The 18,448-nt window shown below is 46.0% G+C and overlaps 1 protein-coding gene across 5 annotated transcripts in view; it reads left to right on the plus strand.

Moving 5' to 3' along the window:
• The first annotated feature begins 9,086 nt into the window (after positions 1-9,086).
• WEE1 (WEE1 G2 checkpoint kinase) overlaps positions 9,087-18,448 on the plus strand; it is a 28,183-nt gene continuing 18,821 nt past the window's right edge. For 2 of the 5 annotated variants that reach the window (XM_077321776.1, XM_077321777.1), the window contains exon 1: positions 9,087-9,846. In XM_077321776.1, the coding sequence (XP_077177891.1) occupies positions 9,280-9,846 (567 nt within the window). In that variant the 5' untranslated portion in view covers positions 9,087-9,279. The other 3 variants (XM_077321779.1, XM_077321780.1, XM_077321778.1) reach the window with 3 other exon arrangements.

Here is an 18,448-nt window from a genome sequence, read left to right on the forward strand (position 1 = left end):
TATTTCTATTTCTTTGTATCTTATATATATACCAATAGTGAAGTTGGCTAAATCTTTGAATACTGAACTCTGATGGATGGAACTGTGAATGGGCAAGACAGGTCATTCTATAAACCTGAACAACACCCCAGGTTTGCAGGAAAATGTGAAATCTATATTTTAAAAAGGGTGTTTAAAAAAAACCAAATGATAATAGAAATGTCTGTAGCTTTATGCCACATTTTCCCTCAACAGCCATTGCTAGGCAACCACAGTATTCCAGGCCGAGATTCAGCAAGTAAAAGAAAGGGGAAGGGTGCTTTCCAGGACTATTTTGGTCTTTGAAGGAGGACTTGTTGGGGCCAGGCCCTCTCCAAACCTTGCCTTCTAAAGGGTCCACCTCCAAATCTCCAGGAATCTCCAATCTCCATCTGGAAGTTGACAACTATTTGGAGAAAGGAAAGCAGGAGAAGAGGGGCTTTAAGCAGCTGCTGAAGGCCACCAGATTGTCTGATGGGGGAACAGGTCCCAGGAGAGGATCCACTTAAAAAAAAAAAAAACCACACGCACACCTTCCAAAACTGGTCCCTTCAGCCATCTAGGACTGCATTCTTGGAGCTGTAAGATGCCATGTCAGCTCCCTCAGGGCCCAGATCTGTTATAAGAGCTAATTTCACCAGGTAGGGGCCAGGACAGAACTTGTCCTGGCCCTGGTTGAAGCCAGACGAACTTCCCTGGGGCCCATGATTGACTCTGTCAAATGCTGCCATAAGATCGAGTAACTCAAGGAGCGCTGACCTGCCTCAATCAGTTCTCTGGAGGTCAGGGCAACCAGTGCCATTTCCACTCCATGGCCAGGTCAAAAGCCAGACTGGAATGGATCCAGGACCGGAGCTTCATCTAGGTGTGCTAGGAGTTGATCCATGGTGGCCCTTTCAACCACTTTCCCCGGGAACACTATGAGATTGGGCAGTAGTTGGCAGAGTCCTGCAGTTCCAACAATGGTTTCTTCAGCAATGGATGAACCACTGCCTCTTTTAGCCCCTTTGGAAATTCTCCTATTGAGAGAATGATAACTCTCATGGCTATTTTGTCTTAGCTGTGATTTTATGATCCTTTTACTGGCAATACCAAACTTCTCTAGGACATGTTATTTGTGTAAAAAAAAACTTCAAATCAACAGGCAGCTTAGAAATACAAGTCAAAGACAAAAATGTCTAATCTTTGCTATCATTAAAGGTCAGCAAGGTCTTCTGTATGGAGACTATCTGTATTGACATTGCAAAACTCTTGTGGTTAAAATTCTTGCGTGTAAAATGCTTAACAACATATTTGTTGGTTCCAGTACAAATTTACATTAGAACACAGTTTGCAATATATCGTGAACTTTAATCCAATTTTTTAAAACTAACTTACAATTCCTCTACACATGAAAAAGGATCCAATAGCATCATGATAATTTTGATCTATTTTGAGGGATTTGATGTAAGCAAGTGGATCCGCTGTTCTGTATGAGTGCCTCTTTGCTTCCACCCATCCCCTATTTGTGTAATTGGAGATATAACAGTGCTTACAATAATGACATAAGATCCCAATGCACTCTTTCCCCCAAACTCAGATCGTACTGCCTCTGGAACCCACCTAGTAAGAGAAGTGGTGGGAGCATAACAATAGTATTTGTTTCATTACAATTATGATTTTTGTGTAGTCTGAAAATCTAAAAGTCCAATGTCTAGCATCAAAGGAAAAAAGAACAGTTTGATGCATACAGAACTAACAGGTTTTCTTTGGATCAAATCTTTTAAAGATTTTCTCTCTGGAACTTTTTAGGACGAGTAAAATTCTAATTCGCTTACAATTTCAGGGTCAGGTGTTCACCACCTGTTGCTTTGTTTTCTAATTGTTAAAACAGAGACCGAGGATTCTAGGGACATTGTTCTCACTTCTTCTAGTCAGGAGAGCACAGTTGTTGATTATACAATGTTGATCAGCTTCAGTTAGGATTGCTTGATAAAGAGGGAAAGGGTAAGTACTAACAATGTTATCAATCTAATATGGTTTGAGCAAGATATAATTAAGATCATCAGGGTCAAAAGGAACCAGATGAGTCTGTTGAACAAACAATGCCAAGAGCCAGCATGGTATAGTCGTGTTTAGAGTATTTGACTAGAATCTGGGGAAATCCAGGTTCAAATCCTCACTCTGCTATGAAAGTTCACTGGATGATCCTGTGCCAGTTACATATTCTCAGCTTAACCTATGTCACAGGGTTGTTACGAGGGTACAAGAGGAATCAGGAGTACTATGAACCCTATCATGTATGCCATCCTGTGCTCCTTCAAGGAAGAATGGTAAAAATGTAATATGTAAGCATATCTATAAAAATAATATGACTTTTACATTTGATTGTGTATCAGCAACTTTTGTAATAGCTCTTTTAGCACTCCAGCCATAGTGTTGCATTGGTTGTCTCAGTGTTTTAAGGACATTATACATTCAAATAGTTTATATGTGACACTAAAACACACAAACATTTGTGACTCTCTGGGCATAGCCCTAACATTAAATGGAATGAGGTTAAGGACTTTAAAAAGTTTAGCTTATTATTAAACTAGGAGGAAAGCCTGTTTCAAACTGGGCTATAGAATGGCAGAGGGAGGGTGGAAGTGGTCTTGCAGGGCAGGCCAGCTAGTGAAGCAGCCTGCCCAGGCTGGCATGACAGAATATGACCAGATGGCCTCTGCTGCTGTCCAGGTAGAAAGGAGGCCTGGGACCGTGTCCAGACATCTTGCCCCAATCTCTCAGCAGCCAGGAAGCCTGGGAGTGGGCCCAGTGGAGTGGGCCCAGACAGCCTCCCAGCAGCCAAGAGGCCTGGGAGCACAGCACAGTAGAGCATGTCCAGCCACCCCCTTCCCCCAGTTCCATGGCTTACCTCCTGCCTGTTCTTCATCCTCATGCTAAGTGCCAGGAAGCAAACAATAGGGCACTGGGATTCCTATATGCTACATCAAATATTTCAGTATAATAAACAGCCTTCCAAGGAGTTGCTACTGGCAACTTCAATTTAGAAGAACAATCTTCTAAAAACAAGACATTGGAAATATTAATCATTGTAGTAACATGAATATAAACCTCTGTATTATAAAAAGAAAACTCTGCCTGGTATACATGGTTTTAACCTGAATACCATACAGCAAACCACTGTAAAATAAAAAAAAACTAAAACAAGAGGGACCAAACAGTCCTAAAATGTTTTCTTTCTAAACTCAAGTTAAAATAGAAATGTATAAAACTATTATAAGAAATTCTATGAACAGCTTCTCTTAGCTTAAGGCATTCCAGTGGCAACTGAATCAGGGTGAGATAAATGTTAAATACCATGCGTAACTACTAACAGCTGTGAGATACTGAAAGGAACTGATGAGTCAGCGATAACAAAAAGCAGCAGAAATCCAACAGGTGGTTCAGCCCCTTAGGTTCCATAGTACCAGTTTAAAAAATGGTGCGAGTTTCCTCCTGTTCCAATATCTCTCACAATGGGAGAATTCCTGGAGGGACTAAAAGAGGTACTGGTATGCCCGCTACTGAAAAAACAAAAAGGAAGTCCTTTACAAATTTCTTTCTAAACCCTAGTTAAAATAGAAACTTACAAGACTATTATAACAAATTCTATGAACAGCTACTCTTAGCTTAAGTTATTTCAGTCACGCCTGAATCAGGAAGATTCAGGTATCTTTGTTTTAAAAGCTCATTCCTACATTATGTACCATATATATATTAATCCCAGTGCCCTATTGCTTGCTTTGTGTCTGGTCCTTCAGAGGATCCTACCCTCGTATGGAGGAAGGGGAGGAGTGGAGAAGAGCCTCTGATTGGTGCTCAGTGCTACCTGTTCTACCTCTTCCTATTGGGGGCATATTTACCAATGAGGGCCAATCAGAAGTTCAGCACATCATCAGGTAGTACATATGCTCAATTATTGTATAAAGATTGTAACCACTGTTATTGGGCCTCAGGCACCAAAATGTCTTGGACCTTCTCTGAACCATTCCTACATTTATTGTATCATTTAAAAAGGAGCCATTTAAAAGCCACATGGACAGTCCAGCCACTGTAGGTTTTCTGTTCACAGTACTTTTTTATTTTTAAAATTCATTTATTAATTCAGCTGATAAACTGCCCTTCACTGTGATGTCTTGAGGCAGTGTACATAGAATAAAGAAACGAGAAAACCCAATATTTGTAAGCATTTCAAACCAGAAATATAATATAATCAATATATAGTATATAATAAGAATGATATAACAGATGAGTGGGATGTATTGGGCATCTGTGTTAGTTTCCTGACAGTTGGGTCGATTGTGGAGCCCTTGTCACTGGTCTTATCTAAATGCCTAAAAGAGAAATATAAGCCTCACATGCTGTCATCTTCACTATCTACCTGAATTATTTATTTATTGCATTTGTAGACTGCTGGTCCTGGACCAGCCATCTCACAGCAGTTAACAATATGAATATCCTTAACATTATTTCACTCCCTTATATATTTGGGAAACAGCCTCCTGGGAGGAGACTGTCCAGGGCCCTGTCCATCGAGGTCCACCCTGATTGGCTCTCCCCCTCCAGCTCCCACTCTCCCTGCATGCCTGCTAGAATCCTTGTGGCCGCGTCCATTGTCTCCCACAAGGAGAGAGGCAGCGACAGGGCTTTGCAGCCCCCGCAGGTTCACTCCTGCTGGGAGGGAGCTGGGAGGGGGGGGGTTGGAGCCTCCCCGTGGGTTGCCACGACCTGTTGCCACTGGTGGCGGGGAGGGCTTTCTACTCCCGTGTCAGCACCATTGGCAGTGTGTGTGTGGGGGGGTGGCCTTTCCACTCCCTTTAGTCCACTTTGCAGGCCAAAGGGAGCCGTGGCCGCCCTCTCACACCCTCCTGCCTGCCGCCCCCTTCAAAGCCCATTTTTAAAATGGGCTTTGTTACTAGTATTTAAAATAAAAAGTCCAAAAACAACTAACCCCCCCCCCCCCCGAATCCCATCCCTGCCTCAAGACTCAGATTTTCAACTCTGTCTCATGATTGTGAGACTTCTGCTTGCATTATGCTTTGAGCTGCTGCAGGCTGGACAATATAGAACTACAATCTTGAAGTTTGTAGCACTTTGACATTTCTCAGAATTGCTCAGTAGAACCAAGAACCCTGGCCTGGATTGTCCAGGCATACCTGATCTCGTCAGATCTCATAAGCTAAGCAGAGTTGGCCTTGGTTATGATTTGGATGGGAAACTAAGGTCTTAACATAGAGGTAGGCAATGGCAAATGACCTCTGAATGTTTCTTGCCTGACTGCCAGACTATCCTACAATCGTAGGATCTCCTGGCTTCACTTCACAAACATCATATGATATAGTACAAACAAAGTGGCAGATGGCACAGTTTCTTGCCACTGCTTGCTGTGGGTATCTGTACAAATAGATTTGTTGGCCCCATTTAAGTGGAGATTGCAACTGCAATTAAAGGTCAGACTTTGTATCCAGTGCTTTTAAACAGTGCTATTAACAGAGACATTGAGCGTGGAAGTTTGTCAAGGGGAAGCAGAAGAGTACCCTTCTAGTTTCCTGAAAAAGGACACACAAGCTCCACAGGCAGTGCACTGCATAATCCTCAATACTATGGCAATCAACAGAGTCAGGTAAGCACCCTATTTTAACCTTAAAACAACTTTAAACAACCAAATCAGTTATGAAGGTAGAAAGCCAACAAGAGTGCAGTGTAGACAGTGTTTTGCATGGTATTTATTTACAATTGTAAAATTTATAGACTGCTCCTATTGGACCTGCTCTCAGGTTTTAATAAATGCATTGAGATTAAAATAGTTAAAACAGTTAAAAACTAACCAACAATTGGTGATATCTCTATTGTTGTTCTTCTCATTAGGAAGCAGATGGGAAGTGCTATTTAGATTGCAGCAGGGAGGCCCTTAATGTTAATATAGTCGCTTGTCAAACTGGCCTCAATCATAAGCCTGGTGGAAGAGCTCCATCTTGCAGATCCTATGGAACTGGGATAGATCCTTTAAGGTCCTGTTCTTGGGAAGTTAATCCCACCAAGCAGAGGCCAAATATGATAAAGCCCTGGCCCGGGGAAGAGGCCAGTTGGACTTCTTTAGGGCTAGGGACTACCAGGTAATTTGCTGCCATTGAATGTAGCACCCTCTGGAGGACATATTCAGACAGCCAGTTATGCTGATAACAGATATGCTGGGCCCAGACTATGTATGGCCTTAAAGGCTAGAACAAGAATCGAAGTACACCTAGAACGCTACTGGCAGCCTTATGTAGCTGCCACAAAACCAGTCTTATATGGGCCCTCCACGGTGTTCTAGTGAGGACCCATGTGGCAACGTTTTGGACCAGCTGTAATTTCTGGATTGCAGCCTGCATAGAGTGAGACTGGGCGCTAGTACCTTGGTTTGGTGAAGGTGGAAAGAAATTTGCCTTGCTACTCTTGTAACTTGAGCCTCCATTGCTGAGGCATCAAAAATCACAGCTAAGTTCCTAGCCATCTGTGCAGTTGTCAGTTGCACTCTGTCCAGGCAGGGTAAACATCCTTCCTGATCTGACCCTTTCCTCCCCAGCCACAGGACCTCTATCATCAAGTGGCTCAACTTCAAGTGACTACCCTTAAGTCACTCCCCCACCACCTCAAAGCACTTACCCAACAAGTCCGGATGGACGTCTGGCCCACCATCCATCAGGTGACAGAACTAGGTGTCATTTACATATTAGTGACACCTAAGGCCATACATGCCACAAGTATGATTCACTGGGCAGAAGTTCTGAGTGTGTGCTCGATGCATGTTCCTCATGAGTCTTATGGAACAGGTTCATTACCTTGAGGCTAAGATTGCTGACCTGGATATGTAGACAAGACCAAAGAGGTCACAATCTTGATTCTGAGTGAAAATCAGTTGTTGTAGCACCAATTAGGGAGCAGTTACCACAATTCAGCATTCATGTCAGTGGAAAGGTATCCTTAAGTCTAAAAAAGTAACATATGATTTCAAAAGAGGGAACTTAAAACAATATGAGTGAATGAGTTAGAAGGAACCTGAAAGAAACCTGAAAGAGAAGCACAAGAAAGTCAGATCCACAGATCCCTGCCCCCTCCTTACATTACAATATCCTCAGCAGGCCAGGCTGTAATCATTTCAGTGATGATAATCTGGTATTTTAATTCTTAATTTTACATTAATATTTTACTTGTTTTATCTTGCAATCACTTTCATATTTTCTTGTACACTGCCCCAAGATGGCCAGTCTGAAAATGGCAGTAAAAAATTAAAATATAAATTAATAAACATAGATACCAGTTCGTTGATCAATACAGCATTTTAAAAAGACAGCATAAAACAGCATTATAAATTGTGCTGCACAGACCTGATATAATTTCTTGGTAACATAAAACAGGAGCACAGCATCAGTTTCAATACAAATTTTATAAATTTGCTTGTGTTCTGATTGATGGAAATAACTCCAGGAAGATTTGTGCTGGCTGGAATACATGTTGCTGGTCTTTAAGATGCCACTGGATGTTTTGTTTTACTGCTACAAACAGGGCTACATCTTTTACTACTGTTTCCAGAACTAAGTTTGAGTCCAGTGGCATCTTTGAGATGGACAAAGTTTTAATTAAAGGATCAGCTTACATATTGAATAAAACTTGCCGGGCTTAAGGTGCCACTGGACTCGATGTTGCTGCTTCAGACAAAAAACAGCTACCCACCTGAATCTAACCGCCCTTTCCGGCATACTTCCCGAAGGACACCACAATAGCAGACTGCCATCACCAATGAGTCTACAGTTTTACTTGAAAACGTTATCACTGTTTCTTAAGAAATGTGCATGACTTTTTCCTAAGGGCAAATCAATTTACATGATAATTAAAACAAGTGTTCAATGGTGCTTCGACGGGAGCTCGAATCCCTACAACCGGACTAAATTGAGATTTACGTTTAAGAGTGAGGAGGGGGAGGGGGAATGCCTTCGGGAATTTCAGTGTGTGGGGGGGGACGACGAATTTTTATTTTGTCTTTTCAGTTAGTCCGTAGTTGTGGTACAATCCTAGTTGTTAAGGAACGCTTGCATGTGGTGTGTCTTCTCCGAAGCTTTCGGCCTCATTTGCCACTCCCTCCATCGTGTTACGTGCGCAGAGAGGGGCTCTCGGAAGGAAGTTTGTGACCGCAGGCGATTCCTGCCCAGGCAGGCAGGCTGGGACAGTCCAGTGAGGCTTCCCTTCGTTTCCAGCCTCCTTTGAGCGGTGCCGCAGAGCCATTTAAAAAGGCGGCGTGGCCATCCGCCCCTGTGCGCTTTGTCGGGGCGGTCGAGCTCTGGAAAGGCTCCGTCCTCCTGCGGCTGAGCGCGGCCAGGGCGACGGGGGGCGTCGGCCGCTGCCTCTGAGACGGGACTTGCGGGGAAGGGGCTGCGCCCGCAAAGCGACGTCACGGAGTTGGCCGTGTGGCGTCTGCTGCGGCCGGAACTTGTCCCGCGCCAGTTTAAAGGCCACCATTTTCGTCCAGTCCTAGCACAAGAGTGTACGGCTGGCTTGTCGGGCGCCGCAACACCCCTGCTTTTTCTTTTGTTGCCCCAACCTGGAGACGACCCCACACGCGAAACAGAGAGGCGTGGCGCACTCCTTAGCCCTTGCACCGTCGCGCTAAGCATAGCGCCGTCCATTTCAATGAGGAATAAGGAAGGCTTTAATGAGAAGCGCGCCGCTCAGCCAAAGGGGAAAGGAGCCGTTGCAGGACTTGGCCGGAGGCTGTCGGCGCCCTTTAAAGCCAGTCAGTTCCGGCCAAATGTAACAACAACAATCCTAACTGACTCAGCCGGGCTTGAGAAGGCGTGTCGGCTCCATGACCTTGTCGACGGCGGCGGCTTCCTTTTCCTCCTGCATCTGCATGAAGGGGGTCGCCCGACCGCGGCCCAAACACGCCCCCTTTTCAGCCCCGAATTCGCGCCAAATAGGCGCCTGACGTCAGGGCGCGTGACCCCGCCTCCCGCCGCCTATGTTTTCAAACGGAGGGGGCGTGTGTGATTGGCCGGCGTGACGGCCACGTGACTAACGGTCGCGGGAAAGCCGCGGAGTCTGAACGGGCTGGAGCGCTGCGGGGCTGCGCTTTGGCGATCGGCGGAGAGCGGAGCCGCGTCAGGTCAGCCGTGGGGACGCGCTTGCGAGCGTCTTGCGTGTATCCGGCCTGGAGAAGGGCCACAGGGGTGGTGCAGCCCAGTCTTTAGGGGGGTCCCGGCCATGAGTTCCTTGAGCCGGCAGCAGCAACCGGCCGCAGGGTCGCGGCGCCTCTCCACCCGGCGGGCGATAGCCCCCATCCGGCAGAAGCTGCTCTTCTCGGGCGGCGGCAGCGACTGCGAGGAGGACGAGGAAGAAGAGGAGGAGGAGGAGGGAGAAGAGGAGGAGGAAGAAGGCGGCGGCGGCAGCGGCAACAGCACCGGGGAAGATTCGGCCTTCCAGGAGGCAGACTCGCCTCTCTCGGTCAGCCGCACCCCGGCTCGGGGAGAGCCGCCGCGGACGCCGGAGGAGGAGGAGGCGGCGATGGAGCTGGCGCCGCCCGCGATGCCCGGCGAGGAGGGCGACTCGTGGGAGGAGGAAGGCTTCGGGTCCTCGTCGCCCGTGAAGTCTCCCGGCGCCTACTTCATGGCCGGCTCGCCGCCGCTGCTGCAGGGCCCCCGCCGCTACTGCCCTCCGCCGGCCGCCGCCTCGCCGCCACGGCCCGGCCCCCCTGTGCCCGACTACCCCGGCACCCCGCCGCACAAGACCTTCCGCAAGCTGCGCCTCTTCGACACGCCGCACACGCCCAAGGTGAGCAGGGCTGGGAGGCGCGGGGACCCTTTCTCGCGCCCGCTCGGTGCCCCGTGGCGCTTTCTGCCGCCCGAGCACGTGGAGGCCGGCGCGCCTGGATCGGCTTCCTGCAGGGACCGACGCGCGGAGCGTGGCGGAAGGGCAGGTAGGCTTCCTAAAAGGGCCCGATCTTTCGGAGGCGCTGGCCGCTTGTGTGGTAAGTGCCAAAGCTTAACGTTTAGGAAAAGGAGGATGTTGAACAAAGGTAATGTGACTGGGAGCGCCGTACGAAATGGGTGCCACGCCCCTCGTCCCCTTTTGTGAAGCCCCCCCCCCATTTTTTTATACGTGCAGACTGCTGGATGGAAGGTGAAACTATCGCAATTGCTTGTTCAGAACTATAATTGGCTATGTTGTTGCAGAACATGATATCTAGGAGGAAAATCACCTCTAGTAGGGATGAAGTGCTGAGCTGGTTAAGGCGAATTATTTGGGAAAGTAGTGGTGAAATTTATCTTGCTAGACTTCTGTAATGGTGTTGCTTATGACTTATGCGGCCTGTGGACTAAGGTGTTTTCACCATGCATGCAAGACATAGGCTACTCACTAGTTTGTGCTTTAAGGAAATGTAGAAGTTTTGAATTTTCATTAGGTTTCTAGGCATAGAGCTGATGAATGGCTGCTGCTTGGTATGATCAGCTGGAGAACCTTTAAACAGGAGTTCCATTCTGCTGTACTTAGGGTGTGGCCGGCTTTTCAAGTGCCAAGTCTTCCATCATTCTCCTTACATAAGAAATTAACTTGCCTGTTAGAAGAAAGTTGGCATCTTTTAAATCCTGCCCACACTTTGTCCGTTAAGATTATGTAACTGAAGTCCAAATTATCTCAAAACAATTCTTACCCACATGGTGAAGTGCACAGCCAGCTGTTGCAATTGTTCATTCCACCACAGGAAAAAGAAATCTCTAGATCTGTGTGATCCTTCCAGTTTGCTCAGTGAATTTGGATTGTTTACATTCAGTTGAGCAGTTAAAAGAACACTCCCCTATACATAATGGAATCAAACTGCACTTGTAAAAGCAAGTTAACAGTAATGGGGGGAAATCATTAAAACTGCCAGATAAATGGGGGGATTTTAGAATTGGCAGCTATAAACTGTTGTTTTTTTGAGTATGTGCTAATATCCCATAAATATAGTAGGTAGACATTTATTTATTATATTTATATACTGCCCTCCCCAAAGGCTCAGCGCGTTTTACAGTGAACAAGAAAAAAATACAGATAACATATGGTAACAGGTGATAACAGTAATAACATTATAACAACAATAATTATAACAATAACATTAGAAAATGGAATAGCAAGAGCCTCAGCTCAACTCTTACTGGGACCCAGTGGGTTAGGCAGATTGGTGTTAGTCATAGTAGGAGGTGGGGAGCTTGGGGGCCAATTGGAAGCGATGGTTTGGGTCGACCTCAATCAAATGCCTGGCGGAGGAGCTCCCTTTTGCAAGCCTGTGGAACTGTTTAGGTTCTGTTAGGGCCCTGATCTCCTCTGGGAGCTCGTTCCACCAGGTGGGGGCCAGAATGGAGAAAGCTCTGGCCCTGGTTGAGGTCAAGCGAACTTCCTTGGGTCCAGGGACCACCAGGAGGTTGGAAGTAGCAGAGCGCAAGACTCTTTGAGGAGTGTAGATGGAGAGGCAGTCCCTCAGGTATACTGGGCCCAGACCCCATATGGCCTTAAAGGTGAACCTTAATGGTATGTGCACAATTTACATCATATACAGTGTTTTCTAGTATGATGGCTTTGTGATAAACAATTTTCTTAGATGCCTTAGGGCAGGGAACAGTATGGTTTAAAAACATCAATCTCATAATAAAATCCAATATTAATATTAAAACATTTTTATAATTTATAGTAGCCTCTCCCTCATCTGAGTGGCCGAGGGTTCGAAATACTGTTTCAGCAGTGAAATGCTGAATGCTCTATATCAAGCATTTCTTGATAGGGATTCGACTGATAGGGTCGAATTTTGGGAGAATCCTGGGGGCACAGTCCCATATTTCCACAACCTTTTTGCTGTTGTTTTACTCTTCCCCCACTGCTCATAAGGTGGTAAATATTTGGACTACTTCAATATAAGAATATAGAGCACATTGTAGAAACTATGTAAAACAATTGGTGGGATGATGGTATTAAATATATCAGTGCTGTTAATTTAGAGGATTTACAGAGTTATAGAATAATTAAATATATAGGTCAGCATTTCTTGATGGTTTATTTGGGCTTCAACTGTGGTCTAGTGGAACTGCTCTGTTTTGCAGGCCCTGCAAAACTGGTTAAGGTCCTGCAGTGCTATGATCTCTTTTGGCAGAGCGCTCCATGAAGCTGGGGCCAAGGCCAATCTCACTTCTTTTGAGCTGGGAATACTAAACAGGATTTGGTCAGATGACTTAAACACTTTGGGAAGTGTAGTGGAAGAAGCAGTCTCGTAGGTATGCTGGTACAAGGCAGCAGGCATGCAGTCTGAAAGCTCTGCCCATGAGGCTGGGAGTTCAATCCCAGCAGCCGGCTCAAGGTTGACTCAGCCTTCCATCCTTCCTAGGTCGGTAAAATGAGTACCCAGCTTGCTGATGGGGGGTAAACGGTAATGACTGGGGAAGGCACTGGCAAACCACCTCGTATTGAGTCTGCCATGAAAACGCTGGAGGGCGTCACCCCAAGGGTCAGATATGACCTGGTGCTTGCACAGGGGATACCTTTACCTTTTTACCAAAACCTTGAATCTGATCTGGCTTCTAATCTTGATCCAATGCAGCTGGGTGAGCACTGATGTAATATATGCCCTCCACTGGGTCCCTGTGAGAACGTGAGGGACCACCTCTCTGCTTACCAACCCTCAAAGAGCTTTGCACTCATCCACCTCCAAGCAGCTAGTGATCCCTGGCCCCAAGGAAGTCCATTTGACCTCCCACAGGGCTGGAGCCTTCTCTGTTGCAGCTCTTACCTGGTGGAACAAGCTCCCAGAGGCAATCAGGGCCCTAACAGAACTAAAACAATTCTGCAGGACCTGTAAAGGGAGCTTCCCTGCAAGGCATTTGATTGAGGTCAGCCAAAGCTAATCAACGTTGACTGTGCCCCCGAACCTCCCCCCTGTGAATCCATACACTTGAACAGACCAACCATGGGTCTGTTAGATAGCTCCTTGTTAGAATGTTACCCTCCCTGTTCATTACTGTTATTATTATTCATCTGACACAACCATTGAGTTTTATGTATCATTCTTGTTCTTTGTGCCATGTGAATCGCCCTGAACATAAGGAAAGGGCGATATTTACCATGGATGAGAATGCTGGAAGGGAAGGGAGCATGTGAAGGGTGGGCGCTACTCAAACAAGAGCTATTGCATGCTCAATCAATGACTATACCAGAAAGGCGAAAACACTGCAGGAGCTCTAAGACCCAGGAAACTATAGACCAGTGAGTCTGACCTCTGTTGTGGGGAAGATAATGGAGCAGATATTAAAGGGAGCGATCTGCAAACATCTGGAGGACAATTTGGTGATTCAAGGAAGTCAGCATGGATTTGTCTCCAACAGGTCCTGCCAGACCAACCTAGTTTCCTTTTTTGACCAAGTAACAGGTTTGCTGGATCGGGGAAATTCGGTTGATGTCATTTACTTGGATTTTAGTAAAGCATTTGACAAGGTTCCCCATGATGTTCTGATGGATAAGTTGAAGGACTGCAATCTGGATTTTCAGATAGTTAGGTGGATAGGGAATTTGTTAGAGAACCGCACTCAAAGAGTTGTTGTCAATGGTGTTTCATCAGACTGGAGTGAGGTGAGTAGCGGGGTACCTCAGGGCTCGGTGCTCGGCCCGGTACTTTTTAACATATTTATTAATGATCTAGATGAGGGGGTGGAGGGACTACTCATCAAGTTTGCAGATGACACCAAATTGGGAGGACTGGCAAATACTCCGGAAGATAGAGACAGAGTTTAACGAGATCTGAACACAATGGAAAAATGGGCAAATGAGAACAAGATGCAATTTAATAAAGATAAGTGTAAAGTTCTGCATCTGGGTCAGAAAAATGAAAAGCATGCCTACTGGATGGGGGATACGGTACTAGGTAACACTGTGTGTGAACGAGACCTTGGGGTATTTGTGGATTGTAAACTAAACATGAGCAGGTAGTGTGATGCAGCAGTAAAAAAGGCGAATACCATTTTGGCCTGTATCAACAGAGGCATCACATCAAAATCACAAGATGTCATAGTCCCATTGTATACGGCACTGGTCAGACCACACCTGGAGTACTGTGTGCAGTTCTGGAGGCCTCACTTCAAGAAGGACGTCGATAAAATTGAAAGGGTACAGAGGAGAGCGACGAAGATGATCTGGGACCAAGCCCTATGAAGATAGGTTGAGGGACTTGGGAATGTTCAGCCTGGAGAAAAGGAGGTTGAGAGGGGACATAATAGCCCTCTTTAAGTATTTGAAAGGTTGTCACTTGGAGGAGGGCAGGATGCTGTTTCTGTTGGCTGCAGAGGAGAGGACACGCAGTAATGGGTTTAAACTTCAAGTACAATGATATAGGCTAGATATCAGGAAAAAAATTTCACAGTCAGAGTAGTTCAGCAGTGGAATAGGCTGCCTAAGGAGGTGGTGAGCTCCCCCTCACTGGCAGTCTTCAAGCAAAGGTTGGATACACACTTTTCTTGGATGTTTTAGGATGCTTAGGGCTGATCCTGCGTTGAGCAGGGGGTTGGACTAGATGGCCTGTATGGCCTCTTCCAACTCTATGATTCTATGATTCTATATACATGAAATAAATATAAATAAGTTGTGCGTGGTGCAGGTGGAAAAACACCAGGTGAGTGCCGTTTCTGATCTGGGACCCCATTGAAATCCAGGCTCTTGATGAAAGACACTGGTATTTTATTGAAGTGAATTGAATTAGGCTTTGGTGAGCTTTTAATACATGAAGCTGCTTTTTATTTATTCAGACTATTGGTCTATTAAAATCAGGCTTGTCAAGGGCTTTCCATGTCCTAAGGCTGAGGTCTTTCACATCACTATCTGCTTGGTCCAGTAACTGGAGATGCCAGGGATTGAACCTGCAGCCTTCTGCATACAAAACAGGTTCTTCCACTGAGCCCCAGCCCCTCAAATGTTTTTCAAATTGCTGCTCTGCCACAAAGCAAGATGAACAAGCAAGTTGCTATGGTTGTGTGCTTTGGCTCTAAAGCACCCATTCCAGGCCAAATCAGCCAGCGGGTGGTGGGGGAGGTGCCTGCACATCAGTCGGCACATGCAGGCGCAGATCTCTGCGCCTGTGTACAGGTGCCGGGTTGTGCGCTGCTGCTGCCCCCCCCCCCACACCATGCTGCTGGCTGCTTCGGCCTGGAACAGCCACTTTGGATGCTGAAGCGCACAACCCTACAAGCAACTAAGCATCATCATCAATTTACTATATTTGCATAAGGTAGTGAGGGTAACAGATCTGTACCTTCCTAAGATTCTTAAAGAATGGTATAATGGGTGTCTCAGGATCACTCAGTAAGGTTTTTCCATGGTGAGTGGATTTTAGGTTGGATCTTCTTAGGCTTAATGCAATGTACTTAACCGGTTCAAGTTGATGGAGAGTGTTTTCCTATCTTATGCTGTCTTTCTAGAACCTGTCTGAGATGCTTATAAAAATTAAATATTAAAAGATTAATTAAAATTCAGCATTGAAAACCCCACCAGATATAGAAACACAGATTGTAAAAAAAGACAAAACAAGTTTCCAGACTGAAAAATGTGTGTTAAAACTAAAAGCCTGGATGAATTGAAAAGTTTTGGCCTGGCATCTAAACGGGTTCCCAAAGTGGCCAGTCAACAGGGCTTTAAAAAAACAGCACTTTGAATTGTGTCTGAAATCAAATGGGCAACCAGTGGAGCTATTTCAGCAGTGGGTTGGATAGGATCCTTGCATCTGCCCATATCCTGGCTGTTACATTTTGGGCAAGATAGGTTTCCAAGCAGTATTCAAGAGCAGCTTCACATAAAGTGTGTTACAGTAATCTAACCTGAATATGATCAAAGCATAGATTATTGTGACCTCATTACATTTTTCAAGGAATGGCCTTAGCTGTGTGTATCAGTCAAAGTTGATACTGCATGCCTCATAGGAGATATAAATGAGACTGCAGGAAGAAACTGGGGGTTTCAAGGTGCTATCAGCATGCAGTTGACATCCAGCTCTATATCTCTTTAATAGCTGAGCTTGGGTAGTCCTGTGGAAATCCTGAACAGATGCCTTGAAATGGTCATGGAAAGGATGAGGACTGATAAACTGAAGCTCATTGTATACAAGACTGAAGTACTGTTAGCCAATGACAAAACTGCTTCAAGACTGAGGAGTCAATCTGCCCTGGAGTGGGTTTAACATCTACTGAACAGGTTTGTAGCTTGAGGGTGTTGCTGAATCTTAGCCTATAAGAAGAGCTGGCTTTTATACCCTGGTTTCACTACTTGAAGGAGTCCCTAACCGGCTTAGAAGCACCCTTTCCTCTCCCCACAACATACATCCTGCAAGGTAGGTGGGACTGAGAGAGCTCTCAGAGAACTGTGACTAGTCCAAGGTCACCCATCTGACTGCATATGAAGAAGTGGGAAATCAAACCTGGTTCTCCAGATTAGAGGCTGCTCCTCTCAACCACTGCACCATGCTGGCTCTCAAATGGAGACACAAAGCACTTTTTTCCAGAGTTGGCCAGTATACCAGCTATGTTACTGCCTTGAAAAGTAATCTGACCATTGTGATCTATGCAACAATCACATCAAGTTACTCCAGCATAGTGTGCTTCCTGTGGTCTGCCTGTGGAAACTATTCCAAAACTTGAGTAGTCAGGTTATTGTCAAGCTGGATACAAGAATCATATCCCTTTGCACTGGATTCTTGGAGTGTTTCTGGGAGCAATTCAGTATGCTGGTTTTTAGTCTTATGGCCATGGGTGGTTTGTTGCCACCTCCTGGAAGTGTCTAGCCTCTGCCACTTGAAGTTGTCTTCTGAAAGCTTTCTCTGAACTCCCCCTGCCCCCCCCCCCCCGCTCAGACTGGATATTCAGAGGTAGTATGTCACCCTGGGGCGTCTTCCCCCGTGAGGCTTACCTGGCAGCCACCTTACTTCCATTTAGGCTCAGGCTACATTACTCTTGCTCAAACTTTTAAATGTCTTGGTAGTTTCATGGGCTGCTTCTGACCTGAAAATTGTTTGATCAGCTTCATTTTGTGTTGATTGCCCTCTCAGTTGCACTGGTACTGTGAGAAGGGAGGAGTGGCTAGTTTTAATGGGTTCATTTTAGTTGTAAGCTACCTTGAATAGGACTCTGGGGAGCTGGCATAAACGTTTTCAAGAGTGTGTGCAGTCTGTATCCAGAAATTTGAATTCTGTACATTCTGTAAGACTCGCCCTACCTGGCTAAAATGTGATCTGCCAACAAGTATTTTTCTTGTAGTATCTAGGTTAGATCAGTGGTCCCCAACCCCCGGTCCGGGGACCAGTACCGGTCCGGAGATCAGTCAGTACCGGGCCACGGCTCCTCCTCATCCTTCTCTCCGGCTGCTTCCTCGGGGGCTGCCTTGCCACTCTGCCACCGGCTCACCTTTGGTGCTCTCCAGCGGCCGCCATGGCTGGGGCTCCCCCCCCCCCCGGCGTGGCACTGAGCAGCTGCTGTTGGCAGCGCCCCCCAGCGGGCAGCGGAAAATCAGGGGCGCCAGCGGGAAAGCAAGTGGAGCAGGGGCTCAGGCGGCGGCAACATCCCTCGGCAAGACTACCCCTACCCGGGCCTCAGTAAAATTGTCAAGTGTTGACCAGTCCCCGGTGATAAAAAGGTTGGGGACCACTGGGTTAGATTATTATAATATTTGGTTTACTTATGAAGGCTGTTCAAGTATTTCAGTTTCTGTAGAATGAAGTTGTGAGGCTGTGAAGTAGACCAAGGCTGATGTTCTGCTAATGTTTGAAATACTTGAATGGCTATTTACTTCTTGGTACAATTCAGTATACAGGTTTTGATCCGTAAAGCTCTAAAGAATCAGGGAAGGTATTATGTGAAGGACAGTCCATCCCATGAGATCATTGTTGGAGACTTGTGTGGGATGGGCAAGCTCCTTGGAAAGAGACTACTAGGGAAATAGGGCTTTGTGAGGTTCCCTCCCAAACAGTTGTCTAACTATTCATGTTCTCTCCTGTGCTGCTACCCCACCCCCCTCCATCATAATCAGTCTCTGTGTTTGTCATGTAGATGTTAAATGTATGGAAGCAAGTAGCCTGGAGCCATTTTCCAAGTAGACTCAGATGACATATTTCTGATTCTTATAGTGCAGTGGTTTGACCCCCAAAGGGGTCCTGATCCCCAGGTTGAGAACCACTGTTGTAGTGAATAACATTTTTACTAGTTAGTTTTGACTCAATAATAGAATGGAGGGTAAGTTACTAAAACTACAGTGACATTGTACTCTTTTGCTTTATAACTGCTGTATAATTTTGGTAACTCTTCTACAATTACTGTATATTATAAAGTTATCATGATTGGTTGGTTCTTATATGCCGCTTTTCCCTACCCGAAGG

This window comes from Paroedura picta, chromosome 2 (genome assembly GCF_049243985.1).
Source record: "Paroedura picta isolate Pp20150507F chromosome 2, Ppicta_v3.0, whole genome shotgun sequence".
Classification (NCBI taxonomy): Eukaryota; Metazoa; Chordata; class Lepidosauria; order Squamata; family Gekkonidae; genus Paroedura; species Paroedura picta.